The sequence below is a fragment of the Echeneis naucrates genome, chromosome 5, assembly GCF_900963305.1.
Source record: "Echeneis naucrates chromosome 5, fEcheNa1.1, whole genome shotgun sequence".
In the NCBI taxonomy this organism is placed as follows: Eukaryota; Metazoa; Chordata; class Actinopteri; order Carangiformes; family Echeneidae; genus Echeneis; species Echeneis naucrates.
In genome coordinates, this window is record NC_042515.1 from 23,555,394 (window position 1) to 23,577,659 (window position 22,266).

The 22,266-nt window shown below is 40.6% G+C and overlaps 4 protein-coding genes across 4 annotated transcripts; 2 read left to right on the top strand and 2 right to left on the bottom strand.

The window, feature by feature from the left end:
• The first annotated feature begins 1,967 nt into the window (after positions 1–1,967).
• c5h1orf50 (chromosome 5 C1orf50 homolog) lies at positions 1,968–4,075 on the top strand. The gene is made up of 5 exons (XM_029502696.1): positions 1,968–2,104; positions 2,496–2,611; positions 2,697–2,783; positions 2,886–3,017; positions 3,316–4,075. The coding sequence occupies exons 1-5, from the start codon at positions 2,056–2,058 to the stop codon at positions 3,499–3,501; spliced, it is 570 nt and encodes a 189-aa protein (XP_029358556.1). The 5' UTR covers positions 1,968–2,055; the 3' UTR covers positions 3,502–4,075.
• A 575-nt stretch (positions 4,076–4,650) lies between these two features.
• ap5b1 (adaptor related protein complex 5 subunit beta 1) lies at positions 4,651–8,687 on the bottom strand. Its single transcript, XM_029502533.1, has 3 exons — positions 8,433–8,687; positions 7,191–7,985; positions 4,651–6,701 (listed from the first exon to the last, which is right to left on the bottom strand). The coding sequence occupies exons 1-3, from the start codon at positions 8,568–8,570 to the stop codon at positions 4,758–4,760; spliced, it is 2,877 nt and encodes a 958-aa protein (XP_029358393.1). The 5' UTR covers positions 8,571–8,687; the 3' UTR covers positions 4,651–4,757.
• A 2,255-nt stretch (positions 8,688–10,942) lies between these two features.
• Positions 10,943–16,539, top strand: nuf2 (UF2 component of NDC80 kinetochore complex). Its single transcript, XM_029502719.1, has 13 exons — positions 10,943–11,141; positions 12,431–12,505; positions 12,840–12,916; positions 13,388–13,449; positions 13,566–13,663; positions 14,065–14,138; positions 14,598–14,691; positions 14,778–14,840; positions 14,957–15,094; positions 15,180–15,320; positions 15,482–15,657; positions 15,753–15,888; positions 15,989–16,539. Exons 1-13 carry the CDS (start codon positions 11,019–11,021, stop codon positions 16,094–16,096), a joined length of 1,365 nt encoding a protein of 454 aa, XP_029358579.1. The 5' UTR covers positions 10,943–11,018; the 3' UTR covers positions 16,097–16,539.
• A 922-nt stretch (positions 16,540–17,461) lies between these two features.
• pdrg1 (p53 and DNA-damage regulated 1) lies at positions 17,462–21,652 on the bottom strand. Its single transcript, XM_029502722.1, has 5 exons — positions 21,540–21,652; positions 20,278–20,353; positions 20,010–20,084; positions 19,103–19,183; positions 17,462–18,464 (listed from the first exon to the last, which is right to left on the bottom strand). The coding sequence occupies exons 1-5, from the start codon at positions 21,621–21,623 to the stop codon at positions 18,382–18,384; spliced, it is 399 nt and encodes a 132-aa protein (XP_029358582.1). The 5' UTR covers positions 21,624–21,652; the 3' UTR covers positions 17,462–18,381.
• Between the last annotated feature and the right edge of the window lie 614 nt (positions 21,653–22,266).

Sequence of the window (22,266 nt, forward strand, 5' to 3'; positions counted from 1 at the left end):
GCAACCCCTTGATGTCCACTTCCCCAGTGTTCACTGGCTGAAGAGGGAGCTTGGACGTTTTCTTTGGAGTGTTCCGTAGGAGGCAGTTTTTGTGGCTCCAGTCACTGAAAGCTTTTATCAGATCCCTGTATTCAGATTCTAGTCTATAGCATTAGCAGTAGCAGTTTCTGAATGTGGCTGTAATCTTATGGAGGACCAAAAGGGACAGAATGAAATATATAAATAAATCTTTAAATAATTACTTAAATGTGTCATGAATTAAAATGGGAAATAAACTGCTGCTGCAGTTTGACAAGCTGGTTTAGCAGAAAGAAGTCGGTGCTCCAGAACTGCAGTCAATTTGTTAAACACCAAACATCCTGGTCTTTGTGTGAGTTGTTGTGTCTGAAGCGGTGGAGTACTTCCTCTAAATTTGCTGTCATTATCTTGGTCGGAAAGTGCAGAAATAACGCCAACAACTTTAAGAAATTCCTCTGCTTTACACGCTACACGCTCTGAGTCAGCAGGTCCCACTTCCACATACTCTAAAATGTCTTTCACCAACTCCAGAGAAAGTTGAAGCGCATAGGTTTGAAAGACTTCCAGGCTTCTGACCAAAGCAAACAATTACACTTGATTTGTGTTAGCCCCGCCCACTGACTTTGATGGTTGAGTTTGACAGATAAAATTACTTCATGAAGCACTGCAACAGGGCCATGAAATAATTATATTTTTACATTAAATGAACTGGTAATTATCAGTTAATTAAAGACACATTTAAGTAATTATATAAAGATTTATTTATATATTTCATTCAGTCCCTTGTGGAGCACCCATGCTGATCATTACTGTCCCTGAGAAGTAGTTTACCAACCTGACAAACTCTGGCCTTTCTGTCATGTAATCTGTAATCCAGGAAACAAGTGAGGGGTTAACTCCCACTTCTTTAAGTTTGTCTCTCAGCAGGTGTTGTAGGAACATGGGATGGTGATGATTCACCTGCAGGATGGGGAGAGGGAGAGAGAGAGAGAGAGACTCTGTGCTTCCCCCAGCAGTCTAGGCCTATAGCAGCATAGCGAAAGAGTAAATGAACTTTCACTTTTTAACTATAAGCTCTGTCATACAGAAAAGTTTTAAGCCTGGTCTTGAATATTGCTGAAGAGTCCCCTCCCCAGACCGATAGTGAAAGTTGGTTCCATAGAAGAGGAGCCTGATAACTGAAAGATATGCCTCCTGATTTACTCTTGGAGACTCTAGGAACCACAAATAAACCTCCATCTAGAGAGCGGAGTGGCCTGCTAGGACAGTAAGGAACTATGAGCTCTCTGAGATATGATGGAGCTTGGCCATTAAGAGCTTTATATATTAAGGGAAGGATTTTAAATTCTATTCTGAAAGTGGAAAAACCATCCCTTAACAGGGGAGGGGGTTACACCACCTATCTCCTATTTACAATGTTGCCCTTTCATCTGCACCCAGGAGAATCAACAGCTTAACCTCAACGATCGTCGTTCACCAGGGGTACACCTGACCCTAACGACGGTCATTCACGTGACCACAACGATGGTCAAGTGAAACCAGTACTTTCACAGGTACTTTGGTGAACACACCCACAGATAAATATCTGGGTCTTTCTCCACTGTCTTGGTCAGACTAGTGCGGACTACTAGACCAGCAAGAATGAACTGATGAAGCCCTTTGGATAAGAGGCGAAACGTCTTCATAGATAAAAATACAAGTCCAGTTGCTACGAATCAAATTTGAGAGCGGGAACAATGACCTGGATGAATGAGAATATTCATAGAAAACTTTTGAACTATACATAAACTACAAATTATAAAACTAACTATATATACAAACTTACAACTAAAAGGTTCGGTCCGGTTCGATTTTTCATGTTTTTATACAGGCACCATTTCGGCCACCCGTTTCAAGCAGGATGGGGCCGAGCTTTGGGACCCAACCGGAAGCCACTGGTATTTTTGGTCCAGTATTAAATAGTTACATAAGCAGCTGACTTCGTCCCAGTGCGAATCGTAGTGATCGACACACAGAAGATTGTAGTGTGACGACAACATGGACCGGACGGTCAGCCTGCCCAGTCAGCCTGGCAAGGCCACCACAGGTATAATGCACACACTTAACAGATTCACATTCTCCAAACGTGCCAAACATCGCTGAATTAGCGATAACTTGACTGTATGAGCAGCTGTGGTCTAACGACTAAAGCTGTACACCACAGTTCAACGTTACAGAGAGTAATGAATTCATGTTTCTTTCTTGATAAACATTTATGTGACAGCTCAAACACTGTACAAGCTGAGCCCCGAAAAATGTTGAAATGATTATAAATCCAAAGTGGTGGCCATTTTCAGTCATTACTACGTTGTATTTATAAATGTGTGGTATTATGATTCAGCAGCAGTTGCTGTCATAACGTAGGTGTCTCTTAAATAAACGTGCTATATTCTGGGTGTTTCAGTTGCATGTGATGTAACCAACTATGTGTGCTTTAGTTACTCTGGTTGAGAGCACTAGCGCCCCCAGCGGGCTGGAATTGGTCAGCTCCTACCAGACGCACAGAGTGGGGGACCCCATGGACCTAGTGGCCCTGGCAGCTCAAGTACAGAAGGTGTGGACTGTGGTGGTGTGTTATTTACATTATCACGTGGGTCAGTGCAATAGTCCTGGTAATATATTTAAACTGCCTTTATCAGGGGGACGATTTCATAAAAGCCAACGCTAGCAACAAACTGACAGTCATCGCAGATCAGATCAGATACCTACAGGAACAAGCCAGAAAGGTAAGAGTATCACGTGAACCATCCTGCACTATAACATATTTGAAAAAGGCAATGGTAGTTAAAAAAAAAAATCCAATACAAAAATCTTTCTTCTGTTTTTAGGTTTTAGAAGAGGCCAAGAGAGATGCTGATCTTCACCACGCTGCCTGTAACATAGTGAAAAAACCAGGCAACATGTACTACCTCTACGAGCGGCCGTCTGGACAGAAATACTTCTCCATCATCTCTCCTAAGGTTGGACATAATACTGCTGAATAGATAATTGTTTGGCTGCCTTAAGTGTCATGTCACCCTGTATGTGCAGGAAGAGTTACAGAACACCAATGCAAAGCCAGTTATTTAACATGCCCTCAGGGAGAGTCCCTAGAAAAGCAATACACGTTGTGAAACACCTGAAAGCCTGGGCTTATACTGTGGGGAGCTGCATTCAAAGTTCATCTAACTCAAAAAACAAGCTGATAGTGACCAGGGCACCAAAACACAGTCTATGCTGCATCTCATGACATTTCCATATTTGTCCTCTCCTCTGAAGGAGTGGGGTCCAAGTTGTCCTCACCAATTTGTCGGTGCATTCAAACTCCAACACGACATGTCCTGGACACCCATTGAGGATGTGGAGAAGAGGGATGCAGAGATCGCTATCATGGACAAACTTCTCAGCAAGCAGACGGCCTTACCTCCTTATACAGAGCCTAATTTCAAGGGTCTTGCTGATTAAAGGACTGCTGTCACTGGACCTTTTTTAAAGGACATTTGGGGATTCATTTAGAAGAATCCACACATGTATTGTTGAATCACTGATAAGTTTCACTGTGTTTCAGTGACTTTCAGATAATGCCTTAACTAGTGCATTACTAGTTGTTGTTAGGAAACAGTCACAAGTCTTAAGGATGCTTCCAACAAGTAAGTTATTCTCAAAGGTCTGAGAGTTGGCACTTTGACAAGATAAATTCTTAAATACTTTGGAGAACAGCCAGTGTTCAAAGGCTTTAAGATTCAGTTGTTATCTCACAAACTTTCATCAAAAGGATTAGTAAAAGGTTTCCCTGTGGAGTTTTTACTTGCACAAATAAAGATCAGTTCACACCAGAACAAAGTGCTTGTATCCTTCAGAACAATATTGATGAAATGATATAATAAAAACTAATTTGGAAGTATTAGGTAGGTACATTTCCTTCCTATGGAGATATTAAATTTTTGACCATTTACATGTGGGTGTAATCTGACTCTTCATTATGGCATGGTGATCTACTTTCTTACTTTTCATTAAAATGTTCCACAATTAGAAGACAGCCCTTCCTCTGTGACCTAGTTCTTAAAGCAAATTTCGGTTTGTTGTCAAGAACCACTGTAGTCAGATCAAAACCAAGGTTATGAGGATTATGTACTTACAAAACCCTGTCCAAATACTCACCTAAGAGAATCAGAAGCTTGTGAATGATTGTTACAAAATATTTTAAAATAAGAGCGACGCATTGTGGCCAATAAGTAGCAGAGTAGCATCACCAGAGTGGGAACAGCCTGAAAAATAAGTGGATCAGCTTGACAGCTTTGGGAAAATGTGAAGGATTTGAGTGAATTAATAGAAACAAGGACACACTTGTGAAAACACAATCACCACCATTAGGTAAATACTCTGCCAGGCCCCTTTACCATTTTCTGCAGTTTACATGTGAAGGATTATAAATGTTTTTAGATTCTTGTGATCTAAAAGATCCACCTTCTATTGATTAAGGAGATTCTGTGCAAGTCAACGTAAATTCACATTAAGTCTTTTATTTACATGATGTAACCAATAAGATTTTGATAAATAAATTACAAAATATTAAATTTTAACTTCACAGATTAGTTTAATTCCAGGTTAAGAAAGTTAATGTACATTCACTTTATTTTAAATCAATTGTTCATTTGCAACATTTGCAAATTTGTGATTTCGTTAAAAGCCAGTATTTATCTGAATTTAAAAACATGTCACTAATATGCCTCACAGTTGTTGTGACAGCTGTGAGCATCTTCCTTCGAAGATATGAGGGTCTGCAGATAAGAGCTTAGGTAAGGCAGAAGCTGCCAGTTGTCTGTGGCAATGTCAAAGTGCACGGCATCTACCTCAGGCCTGATTTTCAGCAGCACATGTGACTGTGGAGGGAGGAAGAAAATCACTTTAAACTCCTCTTTATGTGACCAGTCTGAGATAAGGAATGGAAGGAAGTGTTTCTCCACCAAAGAAATCAGATCAGATTCCTTCAGCTTGCAACAGAACAGGGTGGTAGCACAGTCCTGACTTTCTGAGGAAAATTCATCCCATAATCTCTCAAACAGATTTAGTTTGCATTCTTGTCTCCAGGCTAGGGGAGCAGGTAGAGGTGTGAAGGCCTGCTGGAAAGCCACATGGATGTCAGGTAGGATGGTGTGCCAGGACAATCCATCCTGGTTTGTAAAGATGGCGCTGGCATGGAGGGTGGTGGGGAAGGGTTGCCTAGGCTTCAATCTCAGCTTCACCACTGGTGACGGCCTTTCTCTGAAGAGACAAGGGACGCTGATGTCTCTCAGTTCTTCATAATGCTCATCCGTGAGGGTGAAGTGCAGCCGGATGCTGAAGAGTTGATCAAAGCAGGAGTCGTAAGTCTCAGTGTGAACCAGCTGGTAGTTTAAGGTTATTTCTGACGGAACATCAGGGCTGCTCAACTGACATCTGTAGGCTTCCAGTGTTGTGTTCACCTCATCTGTACAGATGTTAGTCTCATTCTGGTTTAGGAGACTTTCTCTATATTCCTGTGTCTCTTGCTGTGGGTCAGAATCCACCTCAACCAAACTAAATATAGCTTTCTCTGTTTGGTGAATGGTCAGAAGGCTTGTCAGGCCCTCGCTGTCCCCCATAAGGCATGACAGCGAACGTTTCTTGACCCAGCGCCCTCCTTCAGTTGCACCCTGGGCCAACAACCCTGCCAGCTTCTCCTGGGACAGTGTGGTGAGGAGTGTGTAGTAAAGACGGGCGTGGTCCTGAATGTCGGTGTCACTGTAGTGACAGGCAAGATGCTGCAAGATGTCAGCCAAAGGGATAACCAGTGAGTCCAGGCTGGGGTGAACAAGCAGGCGGCGGCAAACTCTCAGCACACAGTTCCCAAGTGGCCAATCTCCACTTACGCACAATGAGGACGAGACTGGAGTGATGACACTATACAGGAAGCTGAGGGTGCTGTGCTGGGGAGCTTTTCCCTCCTCTGCCACACGTGCCAGCATTTTGAGGTGCCAGGGGAGGTTTTTCAAGGTGAGCTGGGCAAGAGGCACATTAGTGATGACTCTCTGCAGCTCTTTGAGAAGGTCCACAGCCCAGTTAGACTCAGCTAGTCGGTCCTGAGTCTGGTCGGCCAGGTTAATGAGTTGAGGGGCCAGGCGGGTGTGGTGGCGGTAGAGCTTACACAGCTTTTCTATCAGGCCATTAGAAAAGCACTCCATGTGGTAGAAGTATGAAAGGAAGAGGAAGACAGCCCTGAAAAAGGTCACAACAATCTCTCTGCCTCCTCCATTTTCCACTGTGTGCAGCAGTGAGATGATGTGTTCGTAGAGGTAGTCCAGGCCCCTACCCTCTTCCTCCCCCTCCTCCAGGTAGACCAGACACAGCAGGTTGAGTCGGGCCAACATGGTGGCACTGTCATTGAACACGGTAGGCACAAGTGTGGAGGCCAACTGAGGTGTAAGCAGCACAGGGAGGGACTCCTCACTGCCGCCACAGTTGATTGGACGGTTTTCAGGGAAGTGCAGGATACAGTCCATATAGAAAAGCTTTGTGGGTGTGGTCAGCAAAGGGTGCTGGGAGAGCACAACCAGTCGTTTGAGGATGAAAGCTTCATCTTCTGCACTGAACAGGCTGTCTGTGAACGCACACTTCAAGAGCAAAGTGGTATGAAGGAGACAAACCTGGAACAATAGAAACAAAGATATAGGTTGTTCAGATTTGCTATATGTTCATATTTATTGCATGGCACAGTCTAAACATACAAGTTACACACATTTTTCCTTTCCCGTGTATTTAACCTTTGTAAATACTGGGTGTAAAATCCACTTCAGACTATACCACAGTTGTTAATGGCATGGTGAACAAAGGCCAATAATAAACTGGATTTTTGTTAAAGCGATTGATATTCCCTAAAGAGATGCACTAGCAATTACAGGACAAATTATGATGAAATATGTGGTGTAATCTAGCCCTGCAATTAATTACATTTTAGCGCCTTATGTTTACAGAAAAGAGTATTTTCTGAAAGAAAGTCATAATTGCGTAAGACAATCTGAAACCCAGTAGAGATAAGTGTTTTTTTGTTTTGTTTTGTTTTTTTTTTTTTAAACACAACCACTACTCATAAACAGCAAAAAGCTATTTTTGACTGCATTCTATTTGACACAAACCTTGCTGGTGCCAAGCAGTCGCAGAAGCTGAGCTCTGAATATGGCTGGAGCGACACCAGGAACCATGGCAACCACCTCTGTCAATCTATAGAGTAGTGCAGCCTGAGACAAAGGAGTGAGGATGTAGGACTCTTCTAGGAGGGAGGACAGGACTGAACGTAACTCCTTACAATCAGGCCCAGTATGTAGGGTGGGCACTGTACTCATGGACCCCAGGATGACAGAAGACAGTATGGATGAGTCTTTGATATTCATCAGGCCTGAGTCCTGGTCGGCTTCCCATGCAACAGATGTATTCCCTCCCAGGACGGCTTTAAGTTGCTCAGCACCTGCTCCGGTTTCCTGTGTTAGCTGATACACTGCGTTTCTCAACACCAGAGAATGAAGTCCTGCATAGGCCTGGTGGAACCTGAAGGTGTCTTGTTGCCTGAGCCCACTGAAGAGCTCGACGTGCTGGGTGAGAAGACCAGGAAAACAGGCTTCCAGCTCTTGCAAACACTCACAAGCTGTGACGCGGACAGAATGAAGGATGCCATCGCTATGGAGGTCACTAATGTCCTGGGATAATTGAAGAAGCAGGTCCAAGAAATCTTGAGATGCACGAGAAAGGCTGCTCATACATGAAGTGCAGATGAGCACCGAGGTGAGGGCTACGAGGAGGTGACAACGGAAGTGTGCATATTTAGGAGGACACTGGGCAAACACTGACATGAGCTCAAGGGCCGTCTCCTCACCCACACAGTCTGAGGGGCACAGCAGAGCTGGGTGCTCACAAATTGGGGACAACAGAAGGACCTGAGGTGGGGGTAAAGCATAAGAACAAAACACTCATAAATAAATTGGAACCTATGGATTTTATTATATTTTCGCCTAAAATACACACATCCATCATTAAACAAACAATCTTTTGTCACATCTTAACACTACACCCTCCTGCCATTCAGGCCTATTTATATCCCCTAATAATCCCTTGTGATTGTGTTGAGCATACAGCGCACCAAACTCCATTTACGAATAAAGCATTTTAGTGATGATGGTTGTACATATATACATAAACTTAAACTTAAAATAATTCATTCAGCATTTGGTGCATTTCGGTAAAGAAGTAGCTCCTGTCCGCATATTTGCCCAATACTAATTAACAGGTACTGCATTTCCCACGGCGGTTATAATTAAAGACTGGAAACGGGCACAGAAGATTTGTCGGGTTCCGTTTTGTTTCTTCTTATTTTGATTTTTTACCTTGACGTTGTAGCTGGCCCTGTCATCTCGAAGCTCCCGGAGCAGCTCTGCCAGGAAAGTCTCCGCAGTTGTCGCGGAGAGGAAGCGAGATGGTTTGCTCTTGAAGGTGGAGACCCTCTCGGCCCACGCCGCCGCCATTGCCGGCAAAATGCAGCTTCACCCCAAAATCATAAAAGCATACAATAATATTTTACTGTAAAATGACACACACACACACACAAGAATCCGTCAAAGTTGATAAGCAAGCAAGTTCCGTGTTGTGTCACGTGCATATGTAACGCGGCAGTGCTATATCTGCGCCCTCTGCTGCTCTGGGGTGGTGTTGGGGGCGGGGGGTTCATTATGCCGGTATTATTCTCTTCACATTTTCACTCAAAACTGATCAGCTATGACACACTAAGCAATTAAATTGGTAAAAAAAAAAAAATTAGCCATCTTGGACTCTGTGTAATCTGTCTGACTGGCGCATTGATTTTTTTTTTTTTTTTTTGCTGCAAACGTCTTACATGCAGCTTTGATAGGACACATGGTTCGGCTTTTTTCAATATTCATAGTGGGTTTAACAGTAATAGAATATTCTGATGTATGATAGGTATTTTGCAAAACACACACACAAACACACACTAATATATGATAGAGAAGCAGATAGTGGCAATAAAGTCAGCTATTTTGATAAGTTGAAGAAACAATATATGAATACATTATATATCATTTGAATTAATTGAGGAAGTATTTATTTGTTGTGGAGATTTTAATGTTCATAGCATATTATGGGGTAGCTATAATGATGGGAATTGGGAGGTGATTGAAGAACTAAAAGAATTAGAAAATCTAGTGTGCTTGAATGATGGATATGGGACAAGAATCAATGTCAGAAATAATACAGAATCAGCTATTGATCTTACTTTAATGTCAGAGACAATGGCAGGTAACTGCAATTGGGAAATTATAATAGATACAACGATACAAAGTGACCACTATCCAATAATAAGTGAAGTAGGAGTGGATTTAGAAGAGAATGGAAATTATAGATTAGATAGATATAGATTAGATGGGCTTTCAGCAGTGCTGATTTAGAAAAAATTAAGCAAAGAACTTAATATAACAGCAATGAACATCAGTCCAACAGTTCCACTTTCAGTGGCACAATCTTGGATACTTCCTGAACTTAGACCTTAGACCTAACGCTGTTATACAGGAAACATAAACATAAGGGATCTTGTGGATAAAGGACTATATAGGACGTAACTACAATGGTCACATTCAAATATAAACAGATTCATCAAAAAGTTCAGACAGCTAAATATGTATTTCATTTATAATTCCAAAATGTAACATTAAAGGTTTCAATAGAATCAACAATGAATTATCAGCGTATACAGGAGAGATTATGGCATTGTTAGTGGCAGTCCAGTGGGTAGAACAGGTGAAACCTCGGAAAACGGTAGTGTTCTCTGACTCCAGCTCATCTTTGATGAGCATAAACTACACACAATCAAACTGCCGAAAATATATTGTAGTGAGACAACAGACAGTGAAGACTCTGAGGGGTCTTTGATAAGCTTTGGATGATTGGTACTCCCCCGCTTCCTGGCCGTTTATTTAGCTCCCTCTGTGTCCCATAGTGCCGTGATCCTGCACCCTACATTGTCTAATTTTAAAGAAATAAATACAGCTTATATTTTTATATTACTGTTATCTCCTGTGTGGGTTTGTTCCGGCCTCTTACATATTGTTGAATTTCAGGTGGTGGCAGCATCCATATGCCCTGTTTATAAGGTTGATTACAATATATTACTGGAAATCCAACAAACATTCTTCAGAACCCAAATGAGGGGACTGAACATTTAGTTTGGATACCAGCTGATATAGGAATAAGTGGGAATGAAACAGGTGACAGGTGGGCAAATCCAAGTTCCATTTACTGAAACCGAAATGAATACCAAAATTAAGCACAATTTAAAAGAAGGGTGGCGAAAGCAATGGGAAGAACAGACAGATGGTACTATGGAATTCAAAAGAGTTGGAGTCACGAGAAAGACAAGATCCCGCAGAGAGGAAACAGTAATGTCAAGCATGGGCATAGCGGACGCGGGGACATGTCCCCCGCACTTCCTGTATCTGTGCCCTCTGTCCCCCGCACTTATTACAACCATTACAACCACTTAATTCATTTTTAACACGGGGAATGGGTTTTTCCGAGTCGCCTTTAAACGCATCGTGACCAGGCAGTGCTAAGGCTGCGAACAAATACCGCTGTCGTGTGTGAGCTTTAGTGTGAGTCAGATCTCCACAGTGCTTCAGACATGTTCAGCAAGCCAGCCAAGAGGCAAAATAAACTTTAGACAGTTTTTTCAAACAAACTGTAAATTGAATTGTCTAAGTTTCCTTAGTTCGTACAAAACTCCACACCAGTAGGTGGCGGTAATTCACCATAACGTTTTTTGCCAACCGCCGTGAAATCCAACTAGAAGAAGAATCAGACACCCACTAAACAAGGAAGTCTTTTCAAGGCGCCAAATTTGTCTGGCCGTTGAAATCGGAGTTGCGGTGTTTTTGTTTTTCTTCTTGTTTGGCACCGAGAAAATGACTGAAAACACCTTCCCTGTTCATTCGGCCGAGGCGCTAGTGAACTTCTACCGGACAGAGGTTCTTACCGGACAAGAAGCGAAACACTTCACCAAGAGCGACTTGACCCCGACCCCGAAGGTAACGTCCGCTGGCCGCTGCTGCCGGACGTGAAGGGGCTTGACTTTAAGAAAGCCCTGTTCAAAAGTGTTGATGAATCAGGCATCGTTTTGTTCATCAACCAACTCATAGACTTGCAACATAATTTGCCGAGTTGTTTTCATGTTTCTAAGCCCAGAAGTCTGAGCTCTGAACGCGTATAACGACAGACGCAATAGAATAATACATCAGCCGTTAAGTTTGCCAGTGCATCACCACATCCTCTATGTTCATTCAAATTCATTTGTATTTCGAGGTACATTTCATTGAATAACCAATTTAAATATTACAGCTTGCACACAAGATAGGGACGAGAGATGGAAGTGAGAAAAGTAACTGTCTCTTCTTCGAAAAGCATTATTTACTCTATCTTGTCACCTTTGACGTAGATAATGTCTATAATCTATAGCATGGAACAGCCGCCTTAACTAACCCTAACCCTAACACCTATTATTTGATTTTTGATTTTATCACATATAGTTTAATCTTGCTGTTTTTACATGAGTTCTGGCATCCTGGTTATACTTGTCTTGTTGGGACATCCTTCTTCTGTTTTCCATGCAGTGGATCTCCTGAATAAGTGAAACCAAAATAAAACCTTGTCCCTGTGTTGAGGAGCCAGCACACTAAGCCATATAAATACATATCCAGGTTTCTGAACCATAAAGTGATATGAGACATAAAAATATACTTGGATGCAAACAATGAAAAATATGGATAATGATAGAATGATTTATTCGGGGCTATGAATAAGGAGGCTTCCTTCTGTCTCCTATATTATTTACAGAAATGCAACTAGGACCATATGTTGAATAGAACCAAATATTAGAAAATATAAGAAAATTAATACACAGTTTAACACACAATAAATACAGTATTGTAACTCTTAAAGTTTGCATTAGACCACAACCAACTCCAGAAAGAGAAAGTAAAGATTTGTTTAGTTTTTTCCATTATAAAAAATAACTCATTGTGATCATGTTCTCTGGTGTAGCTTAGAAAGTGACAACTGACAACACAATGGATTGGAATTTTTATTTTTGATCATTCAATAGTCCAAAACCCTAATATATTTAACTTACAATCAAAGTGGGAGTGAGTCCTCATTTCTTGAACATGAAAGATGTCCTATTTTGAACACTGGGTGGGACTTACGTGAGTCAAATATCTGAACTAAATGTGATAACAGGCTTGCTTTATTTTGCAGTCATTTGTTCCCTCTGGTGATATAAACTGGAGAGCATCAACTTAATACTTATTCTTTCTTACAGCCAGAGTCAGTTCAAACATTGTACATGAGAGTGTTGCATCTCCTGTATCGTTTCAGACCTGAGTGTCACTCCATGGTAAGTACTGTATTTTCCTTACCATTTTGCATTCAGACATATCTGCTACTACACACAAGAGCCGTTTGTTTCATGCTAAGATATATCCAGATTTGTCTGTTTTTGTGTCTGTGATATTATAAATGTAACTTTTAACACCTGTCTAGCGACATCGTAAATGTTGTTCATTTCAATTAAATGTTGTTTGTATACTGCAAAATCGCAATGTACATTATCTCAAGGCATTTCACAAGGTAGGGCTTACTTTGTATAGCGAGACAATATCATAGAGATTTAATCATGTTGTACATTGTTCTTTCTTTTGTTTGAGAGCTTTTTTGCTTATTGCTAACAGGTCCCACTTCTGGAGAATATTCAGTATCCAGTGTATCATGAGGGGACAACTGCAATCATGAGTGTCTACATGCGCATGTAAGCTTTCCTGCTCTCTGCTAGATAAGCAGGAAGCCAGTTCACAACAGTCGGTACTGAGTAGATGTACAAATGGATGCAAACATTTTTGTATCGAGACATATAGAGTTTGTCTTGTCTTTGAAAGCAGATCAAAGCTTTTGAATTTGTGGGTAACAAAAGCAGACATAGTGTTTTCTCCACATTTGCTGCATTTTACATGAGTACATGAGTCATGAAACACTATCAGGTTGGGGAGGCTTGAAAGATATGTTAAAGATTGCACTGTATGACAGTCTTTTTTCCCCTAAGATGTTTTTTTGTTTTTTTTTTTTTTCAGAAAGGTCAGTGGTCAGATGTCATTCATAGATGCTTGGTCTCAGTGACTTGGCCATGGAGATTTGTCATTTGTTGGTTGTTTTCTATTCAGTATAAAAGGGCTACAGCCCTGCAACCGTTTGTATTTACCACCATTGTTTATCATCTTTTTAGGCGGCAGTTTCTGCCAATGTGCTTGGTGTATGATTTCTCCTTGAATGACCTTCTAGCCCCAAGTAACTATGTTTTTTGACATCATCTATCCAAAGATTTCTTTAAAAATTCCCAAATTCTTGTCAGGCTAATGCATATTTGACAGTTTTTGCCTTTTGGTCTTGCTGTTCCTTTCCAGAAAAACAGAAGACCCTGACTATTCTCAGCGCAATTATGAACTTCCTTCATTTCCGGAAGCAGAGGATGGACATGATCTTGGAGAAACAGGCTAAATTTGTATGTTATAATGGGGAAACTAGGGATTTAAGACACCTGTAGTGTTAGTTTTTTTTTTTTTTTTTTTTTAAATCAGATGAGTTGTTTTTGCATTTGTGTGTCCCTGTTTTGTTTATCACGCATGCACACACAAAGGTGAAGTGATGAAATTCTGCTTTAAGTCCTACACTACTCTACTAATAAACAGCTAGAAGTTAGATCCAAGGATATAAAAAGGTCTATATATAATTCACTGTAGAACATGATTCATTACAAAGCTCATGGTAAGTGTGATTTATGAAATCAAATCTCATGCTGCTTAATATTATGTTTAAATTTTGGCCATTTTTATCTGACTGACTGGTTGCCAACCTTGTCCTGCTGTGCGTTGCATACTGAAACAGTTGATTCTCTGTTGGCAGAGGTCGGACATGGACAGGCTGCAGGCTTACAACAAACACAATATAGAAGCAGAGAAGAAGATTGAGATGCTGACGTAAGTTTTTGAGTTACTGTATATAAAGTCTTTTATTGTTGCCCATAGAGAGTATGTTACCAACAGTATCTAACAGTAACTAATGTTTAAAGGTATGATCATAATGTCCTGAACAGTCTCAAACTCAGAGACAGTTAATTATGACAGAGAGCAAAAAAATTCAAATAAAAAAACGATTAATTGAATTCACATTTATTTCATATGGTTGTAAAATAAAAATGATTACCACTATCATCGTTGCATTGTTTCTGTAAATAATATTATTTGGGGGGGTGGGGGGGCTGTAAAATCATGACATTTCGTATTGTCAGTTTCAGCTTGAAAAGAAAAATAAATTTCATGTTTAGAAAAAAATGCAGAGAAATTAATTGATAACTACACTAATACAACTACGCTAAAATTGAACATGTGACAGAAAAGATAAGAAAATATTTCACTGTGCTCAATCTGCTTGTTCAGGACCATCCCGCCGGAGCAGCAAGCTGAGGCAGACGAGCTGGCAGCTGCACTCTCCGAGCTGCACACCACCACTGTGCATGAATACCAGGAAGTGGTAGGTGATGATGAAACACAGTCAGAATACTCAAACCTGTTGGGGTGTGAGCCATAAGTCCAGGTGAAATTACTCTCTCCTTACAGAATGCAAAGAATGAATGCATCTCTGAGTGGAAAACTAAAATTGCAGAGAAGTCTCAGAAACTGGTATGTGACTATTACCCTAATACCATATTACTATTTGATATGATTTTGAGTCAAGAGTCAGGGGTTTTTGCTACAAAGATGGATATTGTTTGAATACATGTTTGTATATGTCACAGGCCCAGGTGAAGGTGGACATCAGCAACCTGAAGGAGGACATTACCAAATTAAAATCTCAGATCGTGGAGTCTCCAGAGGAACTGAAGAGTCAGATGGAGAAGATGAGGGACAATGTCAAAAACATCAAGAACTCCACTGTTAGTTGAGAGAAAAACGACAGAGCTTGTTGACATGGATGGCACATCAAGGAAAGGTTTGAGTTTTTGATGGCTCTGATTTCAGACATACACAGATGAGCGTGTAGTGGAACTCCAGAACATGGTGCAGAATGTGATTCACACTGAGGCAGAGATACAGCAGACATTCAACCTGCTGCAGGACCTGGAGAGCAGCATGAACAACGCCAAGCAGAGACAGGATATGGTAGGAAAAGTTTCATCTGGCTTTAGTTTAGTTTTTTTTTTTTTTTTTTTTTTTTCCCCCCCCTCTCTCTTTCTACTAATAGTAATATACACATGAGGGATAGACATATCTGTCAAATGGGTGATGAAGATATTGGGGTGTGTGTGTGTGTGTGGGAGTAGCACCAGGAGCTGACAGCTCAATACGAAAAGAAGCAGAAGGAGCTGAAGAATCTGTGCATTGAAGAAGGCCAGTTAAAGCGAGCTCAGGCCATGAAGCTGGACAAAGAGTCCAAGCAGAACATCCGCAGACAAATGAAGAAAGATATGAAGGAGCAGCACGTTCAAGACATTTTGGGGTATGTAAACTACGCTACCGGTCCCATGTTTATGTAAATCTCGAATTTAAACAAACTGTAACATAAGGATTTTTAATTCTAAACCTTTTTTCTAGACAGTGCAACCAAATCCACCAGAAGCGCGAGGAGATGGCTGACAAAATCCAAGAGATCTCCAGAGAGACGCAACAGCTGAAGGCCAAGATCAAGAGCCTGAGAGACGTGTGCAGCAAAGAGACAGAGAAAGCTCAGGTACAGTCCACACAGGGAGGATCCATCTCCTGCACATCCTATTCACTCTGCAGTGTTCCATTGTGGTTTTTGAGACTATGTTTCACCTCTCTATGTCCAGGCTATGTACAACACCCTGTCAGCTGCAATGGAAGATTTGCACAGCAGAATTGAAATGCACATCGTGGACCTGAAACAAGATGTTTTCAGAATGTCTGCAAATTTTTAAATTTGCAGTTTTTGTGGGTTATTACTTTGCCTACTCACCTGACATGTAATATTAGTGAATTAATCCAAACTTTAGGAAATAAAGTGTTAATATTGGTGTAAAGGCATTTAATCTCACTGTAAAAGAAGATGCATTCCCTCAGGAGAGGTTCAGGAAAATATAATGGAAATAAAAGGAAATAGAATCTCAAGCAACTAGAAATAACTACAAATAACTAATGTTAAATCATTTACCAAATATTTCTCAAGCAAAAGGAATTACTTTTGTTGGAATCATTTAATGGCAGATTAATACTTTATGGAGGCAGGAGAGCGTGATATCAAACTGTTGCAATATTTCCTCTGAATTGGAATATGAAAGTGAACTAATACAGGTAAAACAGTTAACATTGTCTCATGTCCTTAAAATAAATAGAATAAACAGTTCTCAGAATAACAATATTGAAATCAACCCAAAGAAAGACACTTAAATGAACAAACTCATTTAAGTAAAAAGGGAAGTACGAGTGACAACGAGCCTGTCAGCCTGGCAGCCCCAACCTGGTCTATACATTCCTCCATCCAAGGCAATGGAGAAGAATCTGGCTTTGTGACCTTGTTGACCTTTCTGAAATCTGAACGAAACCTTGGTGTCTTGTCACTTTTAGGCACCAACAAACACGGAAAAGCCCAGCTTGAAGAAGGCACTGCAATTTCATTGTGAACCATATACTTGACCTTAGCATCTAGAGATCAACACTTCTCAGGAGAAACTCTAGGCTGCCCATCACCCACATCAATATCATGCTCAGCCCAGTCAGTGCGGGAGGGCACAGCAAACAAACCTGGATCAAAATAGTTTTAAAAAATTCCAAAGCCTATGCTTCTGTCAAATGGCCAAGCAACCCTTTCAAGTTCTTAAGGGCCTCTGAATGTTCAACCAACCCACCCCCTTTGTGCACCACAGGTTCACAGCCAGGCTCCCCAGGCCGGATTTTATGAATGAGTGCATACTCATCTGCCAATCCTGCTGCCTCTGTAACAGTTGTAACCAGACGCTCATTCAGATATGTCAACCGAACTAGGCAGAGAGTTTTTAAACTGCTCCAAGATAACCAACTCACACAACTTTTCATAATCATCATTTGAAGCCATACACCAACGAGTGAAATGATTAATCAGCTCCCTTGCAAACTCCATATGAGACTGAGCAACCCTTTTCCCCCCACATCATAAAACAGTGATCTACCTCTGGGACCAACTCATATGCCTTCAATACAGAAGCCTTAACTGATTTATAAGTTAGATTACCACTGTTTAAAGATGCATAAGCCTCCTCTGCTTTCCCTTGCAATATGCATTGCAGCAGCAAAGTCTGCTCAGAGTTAGACCAGCTCCTTGCCTCTGCAATCCACTCAAAAAGAGATCAGAGATCAAAGTATGAACATGTACAGAATTCAACACTTGGTTGGGTCTCCTTTTGCCCAAGTTGCTCTGATGGCAGATTGCAGCTCTTCTGTGTTGTTGGATCTGGTGTCTCACATCTTCCTTTCCATGATAACCCATAGATTGTTGATGGGGTTTAAGTCAGGTGAGCAGGTGAGCTATACAGCACAGCATTGTGCTTTTAAAAACTTTTAAAATATATTCTCATAACGTTTGACCTCATCACCACTTCAAGCTGTAATTAGCAATACATCTTTAACGTACTTGACAATTGTAGTTTGTAATTAAGTCTATAGAGCACAACAACAGAACTAATAAATTGGGAAGCAACAATACTCAAAAGAAATAAACCAAAGGCAAGGTTTATTACAATATATCTTACTCACAGTAGTAACTCACACTCTGACTCAGGGACAGCTTGGTGTAAATTATACATACTGAAACTCATGACAATTGTTTCACTTAATTTGCTTTACATACATGCTTTACATGTGCATGTTGGACTTTACAGCGTTGATGCCCATCAAGACTGCTTACCATCAACCATAATATTTTATTACAAAGACTGGACCATAACATTGTGTCAGAGTTGTGATCAGGATTGCATGTATTGTTTGTCTTTAGTTATTGGTTACTCTTTTATACCAACAAAACTATGCCCAAAAAAAACCCTGAAAAAATCTAAAAAGTTCAGATGGCAGGCTTGAAGATGGGCATATGACTACATGTGGAGACATTCCCCCTCATTTTGGGTGCTCGTTTCCTGTGATGACATCATCCAGAGGACCACATATCATGGGACTGTAACAACAGGTGAAGCTGTTTGTCCTCAGTGCGATAAAGTGGTCTGCAAATGTGATGTCACTTATTGAAAAGACTGGTCATAGCTTTGATTTCATCAGTTGTCAGAGGCGACAGGTTGTAGCCCTGCAGCTCGGGTTTACCTGCAAACAAAAAGACACATCAGGGTCACCTTTAAGAGGACAGTGTGATGATGGGCCAGTTTTGACTTCAGCTCTTCTTAAATCCTAACAAATGTTCTGTGGCAGCAGCTAAATTGTTTCCAGGTTGGATTGCTTGTACATTTCCGTTTTTAACAGTTTCCCAACAGGAACTAATATTGAACAAAGGCCATCCCGATTTATTAGTCCTCTATCTGACCACATCGGGCTCAGTTTCCACTCCCTCTTCTAACTCTGAACCCCTGGCAGACATTCAGAGTATAATATAAAAAAAAAAAAAATGGAATTTACTGCACTTGACATTTTTCAGAAAACCTATTAATTTATGTAATTTCTTGAGAATTATTTTATGCCTTCAGGGGAGAGGAAAGATTCTGACTGCCTGGGAATTGACCACAGAGTCGATGTGAGTGCACTTTGCTATCAGGCCACCCAAAGAACTGTCTGCAGACCAGACATTCTCTCTATGGAAACAGCTGAGAGCTGCTTGATTTCACTGCAATTTTCATGGGACATTGGAGTATATGATCTGACTTGTTGACGTGTCAACCTCTGCAGCGTAAGACGTTTGCAGCATTTCCCTTAGCTGTCATTAAAGGCAGACAAACTGGGCTTCATACCTTGGATCTCATTCAGATGATTGACTTTAGCTTTCAGTCCTTTGCGGAGGTCATTGATCTCCTTCTCTAGTTGGTCCTGGTCTGTGGATGAAAAAAAGAGCAAAACACATCACATTTACTGACACGAGAAAGGTTTGCGTTGATTTTGAAAGGAAAATAATAAAAACCACACTTGCACCTGCCAGACATTAAAGTAAACCATTCTTTAAAGTCCCTCTCCAATATATTGTTTAACACTGTTTTCCACATGAAAAGTGATGAAAAAGGCAAACTGAAGTCCATCTACTTGTCTTCCTTATTGAGAATCCTGGATCAGGCCCAGAGCCCTGCCCACCACCCACCTGCTCCAGGCTGACACTGACAGAGCATAGAGTATGAAGGCACTCAGAAAAGGAAACATCAGAGGAACTCAACATATTTGAGCCTCAGACAGACACATACAAATGCCAACTCACAGTGCTGTCATATGTTAGCTTGTGAACTGAGGAGGGAGGGGATGATCTGACCTTTTCTGTCCTCTATCTTAATTGGTTGGCGCAGCCTGTCAATCACACACTAGCCACACCTTATTGCATAACCTACTTTGTGGTCAATCCACCCCTAAGAAGGGTCCATTACAAAAAATAAGGATCCTGCTGTACCGAAGAAGACTTGAAACTAGAAATTGTGATTGTGGGAAACATTTACTGTCTGAATCTGTTTTCATGATTGGCATTGGTTCACTGCAGTCCAATGTGGAAGCTGTCAGTCATCGTGACGACTCATTAATTAACTCACTTCATCACCTCAGAGATCAACACACAGAGTTTACCAGAGGTATATCAAACAAATGCTTATAACTTTTTAAGTATTGATACTCACCTGTAACTCTAGTGGCTATATTTGCATATTAACTGCTGGTGCTCACCTTTCTGAATCATCTCTCTTGTCTTTGACTTGGGGAATTTGATGAACATGTTTCCAAAACAAACCTTCACTTTCTCTGGAAATGACAGCAGATGTTAGCTTCATGTCATGTACAGCACATTTCCAACCAGCATTACAATATGCACCCAACACATTCAAGAAATTAAACTGTTAATGTCACTTAGGGCCCACTAACCACAAACCAGGATGCACTTGTATCTCAACACTACGTCTCCTGTGTCATCACCTCATGATGAGATGTCACTCACCTGAGTCTGATATTTCAGTTCTCAGCGCGTTCAGTGCTTCTCTGTTCCTGTTCCTCTTTGAGTCCAAGTCCACAATCTGGAACATCAATAGAGATCCATCCACATTACACCACAGGCTGTCAATTCTTTTTATTTGTATATAGCACCAGTTTGCAGCAGAAGTTACATCAAAGCCCTTTCCTAATAGAGCAGGGCTAGACCAAGCTGTGTTACAGCATCAGTTCTTTACTGCACTATGTGGAAATAAGAAAAAAATAACTAATTATAACCAAAATATAGTCACAGTCAATGTTTGACAGGTATAAAGCGGTTTTATTTTATAGTAGACCTATAGAGTTTCAATGGGATAGCCAATTAAATAATGCTAGATAGTATTATTCTAAATAATTGTTACTGTTGTACATCATGTTTTATACTTTGTAGCTGTCACAGTACAAACCTCCAATAAGTATAACCTCTATGCTCCTTCACATTGATAATTTATTGTGATTTGTGATTAAATAATATATTGTCCTATTTCCATTGCAGACATAATCACAATTGAAACACTAGTCAAAGTCTATGTCAGCTTTATTTTCAATACTATTATAAGCACAAGACTAAGGATCTAATTCATATTTCTCTCACATCCACAGTGCAGGAGAGTAAGACTAACATAGAATATATAAACATGAAATATATATCAGCAGAGAGATGTTTAAAAACCAGTATAAACAGTATCAACAGTATAAATTATAAAAACAATAATATATACACAATTAAGACAATGCAAACACTAAAAATATGATAGTGGTGATCAGGCTGCATCTGCAACCAGTTACAAATGACATCCTCTCATAAGTCTGACTTGAGTATAAACCACTATGAGACTTGATGTGGATTTGTTTTCTCGTTTTTAATACATGCCAAGGTTTGTATTCTAATCTCTTCACATCCTCCCTACAGGACCAATCTATTCTCTTGGATTAGTATTTTCTCTTCTTTTCACCATGACGTGAGAAATCAGAAAGCCTCAGAACTGACTTTCAGATGGGGAAAGATGGATTACAGAGTTTCTATGTGAATTACGCAAAAAATTGAGAAAATAAAAACTGCTATCCACTTCACACAAACACTGGCAAATACGACAATTGGTTAAATTCCGTTTTCTCCCGACAGCCCGTGCAGCCATTAGCCTAGCCGCTAACACAGACAGCTCTGTTAGCTGGCCTTCCCTCACTCGGCGTGATACACACAGCTTGTTGTGATCCGTATTCATCTACCTGGTGTTTGGTAGTGAGGACATCCTCCGCCGCATCCTCAACTTCTATCAGATACTCCAGAACACGCTGAGAAACGGTGTCCATGTCTGCGTCGACACAAAAACACGTCCGGCCTGAAACAACAACCGGACAAGCTGTAGGAAAGGTCCGACTTGGTGCCGCATATAAACACTTTCCCCACACAGACTCCCCACCATATTTCAACATTTCCTTTAATAGTGTCCAAGAAAGGCTCCATAGTTTTAAGTCACTGCAAACATTTGTAAATTTGTCTATTTTTTTTTTATTATTATTTGTACTTTGTCGATGTTTAAAGACAGTTTTTTCTTCTGCCAAATAGTGACACTGACACGGTCTCATAAAACACCCAGATTAATCTGTTGTGTTTACAAAGGTGTAAGCAAAGCATTTAGAAACTACATCAGTAATACAACTTCTTGTTTTGATTTGAGTTGTGTAGTTTATGCTGTAGATGCCAGATAACATAGAAACATACAGTATGTCAGTGATCTAGATCATATTGGGAAAATGCACATGTAAAAGTGTAACTGCATTTAATGAAATACATTCACATTTCCCATAGTGACGTAGGAGAAGGCATTTTACCGGCCGGCCCCAGATAAGCAGATGAAGATGGACGGAAATGTGAATTTCACATGGATTCTGTAGTGACTTGGTCCTTCTGAACTCTTGTATATTCAGAAATGTAAAAAATTACACTAGTCAT

Excerpts from the sequence above, each read along its gene's own strand:
- c5h1orf50 (XM_029502696.1), top strand. The coding sequence starts at position 2,056 with ATGGACCGGACGGTCAGCCTGCCCAGTCAGCCTGGCAAGGCCACCACA. Across the intron at positions 2,105-2,495 it reads GCCTGGCAAGGCCACCACAG|TTACTCTGGTTGAGAGCACT; the intron begins GTATAATGCACA and ends TGTGTGCTTTAG. Across the intron at positions 2,784-2,885 it reads TACAGGAACAAGCCAGAAAG|GTTTTAGAAGAGGCCAAGAG; the intron begins GTAAGAGTATCA and ends TTCTGTTTTTAG.
- ap5b1 (XM_029502533.1), bottom strand. The coding sequence starts at position 8,570 with ATGGCGGCGGCGTGGGCCGAGAGGGTCTCCACCTTCAAGAGCAAACCA. Across the intron at positions 7,986-8,432 it reads GGGCCAGCTACAACGTCAAG|GTCCTTCTGTTGTCCCCAAT; the intron begins GTAAAAAATCAA and ends CCCCCACCTCAG. Across the intron at positions 6,702-7,190 it reads GACTGCTTGGCACCAGCAAG|GTTTGTCTCCTTCATACCAC; the intron begins GTTTGTGTCAAA and ends CTATTGTTCCAG.
- pdrg1 (XM_029502722.1), bottom strand. The coding sequence starts at position 21,623 with ATGGACACCGTTTCTCAGCGTGTTCTGGAGTATCTGATAGAAGTTGAG. Across the intron at positions 20,354-21,539 it reads TCCTCACTACCAAACACCAG|ATTGTGGACTTGGACTCAAA; the intron begins GTAGATGAATAC and ends TTGATGTTCCAG. Across the intron at positions 20,085-20,277 it reads AACTGAAATATCAGACTCAG|AGAAAGTGAAGGTTTGTTTT; the intron begins GTGAGTGACATC and ends TGTCATTTCCAG.
- nuf2 (XM_029502719.1), top strand. The coding sequence starts at position 11,019 with ATGACTGAAAACACCTTCCCTGTTCATTCGGCCGAGGCGCTAGTGAAC. Across the intron at positions 11,142-12,430 it reads ACTTGACCCCGACCCCGAAG|CCAGAGTCAGTTCAAACATT; the intron begins GTAACGTCCGCT and ends TCTTTCTTACAG. Across the intron at positions 15,321-15,481 it reads CCAAGCAGAGACAGGATATG|CACCAGGAGCTGACAGCTCA; the intron begins GTAGGAAAAGTT and ends GTGTGGGAGTAG.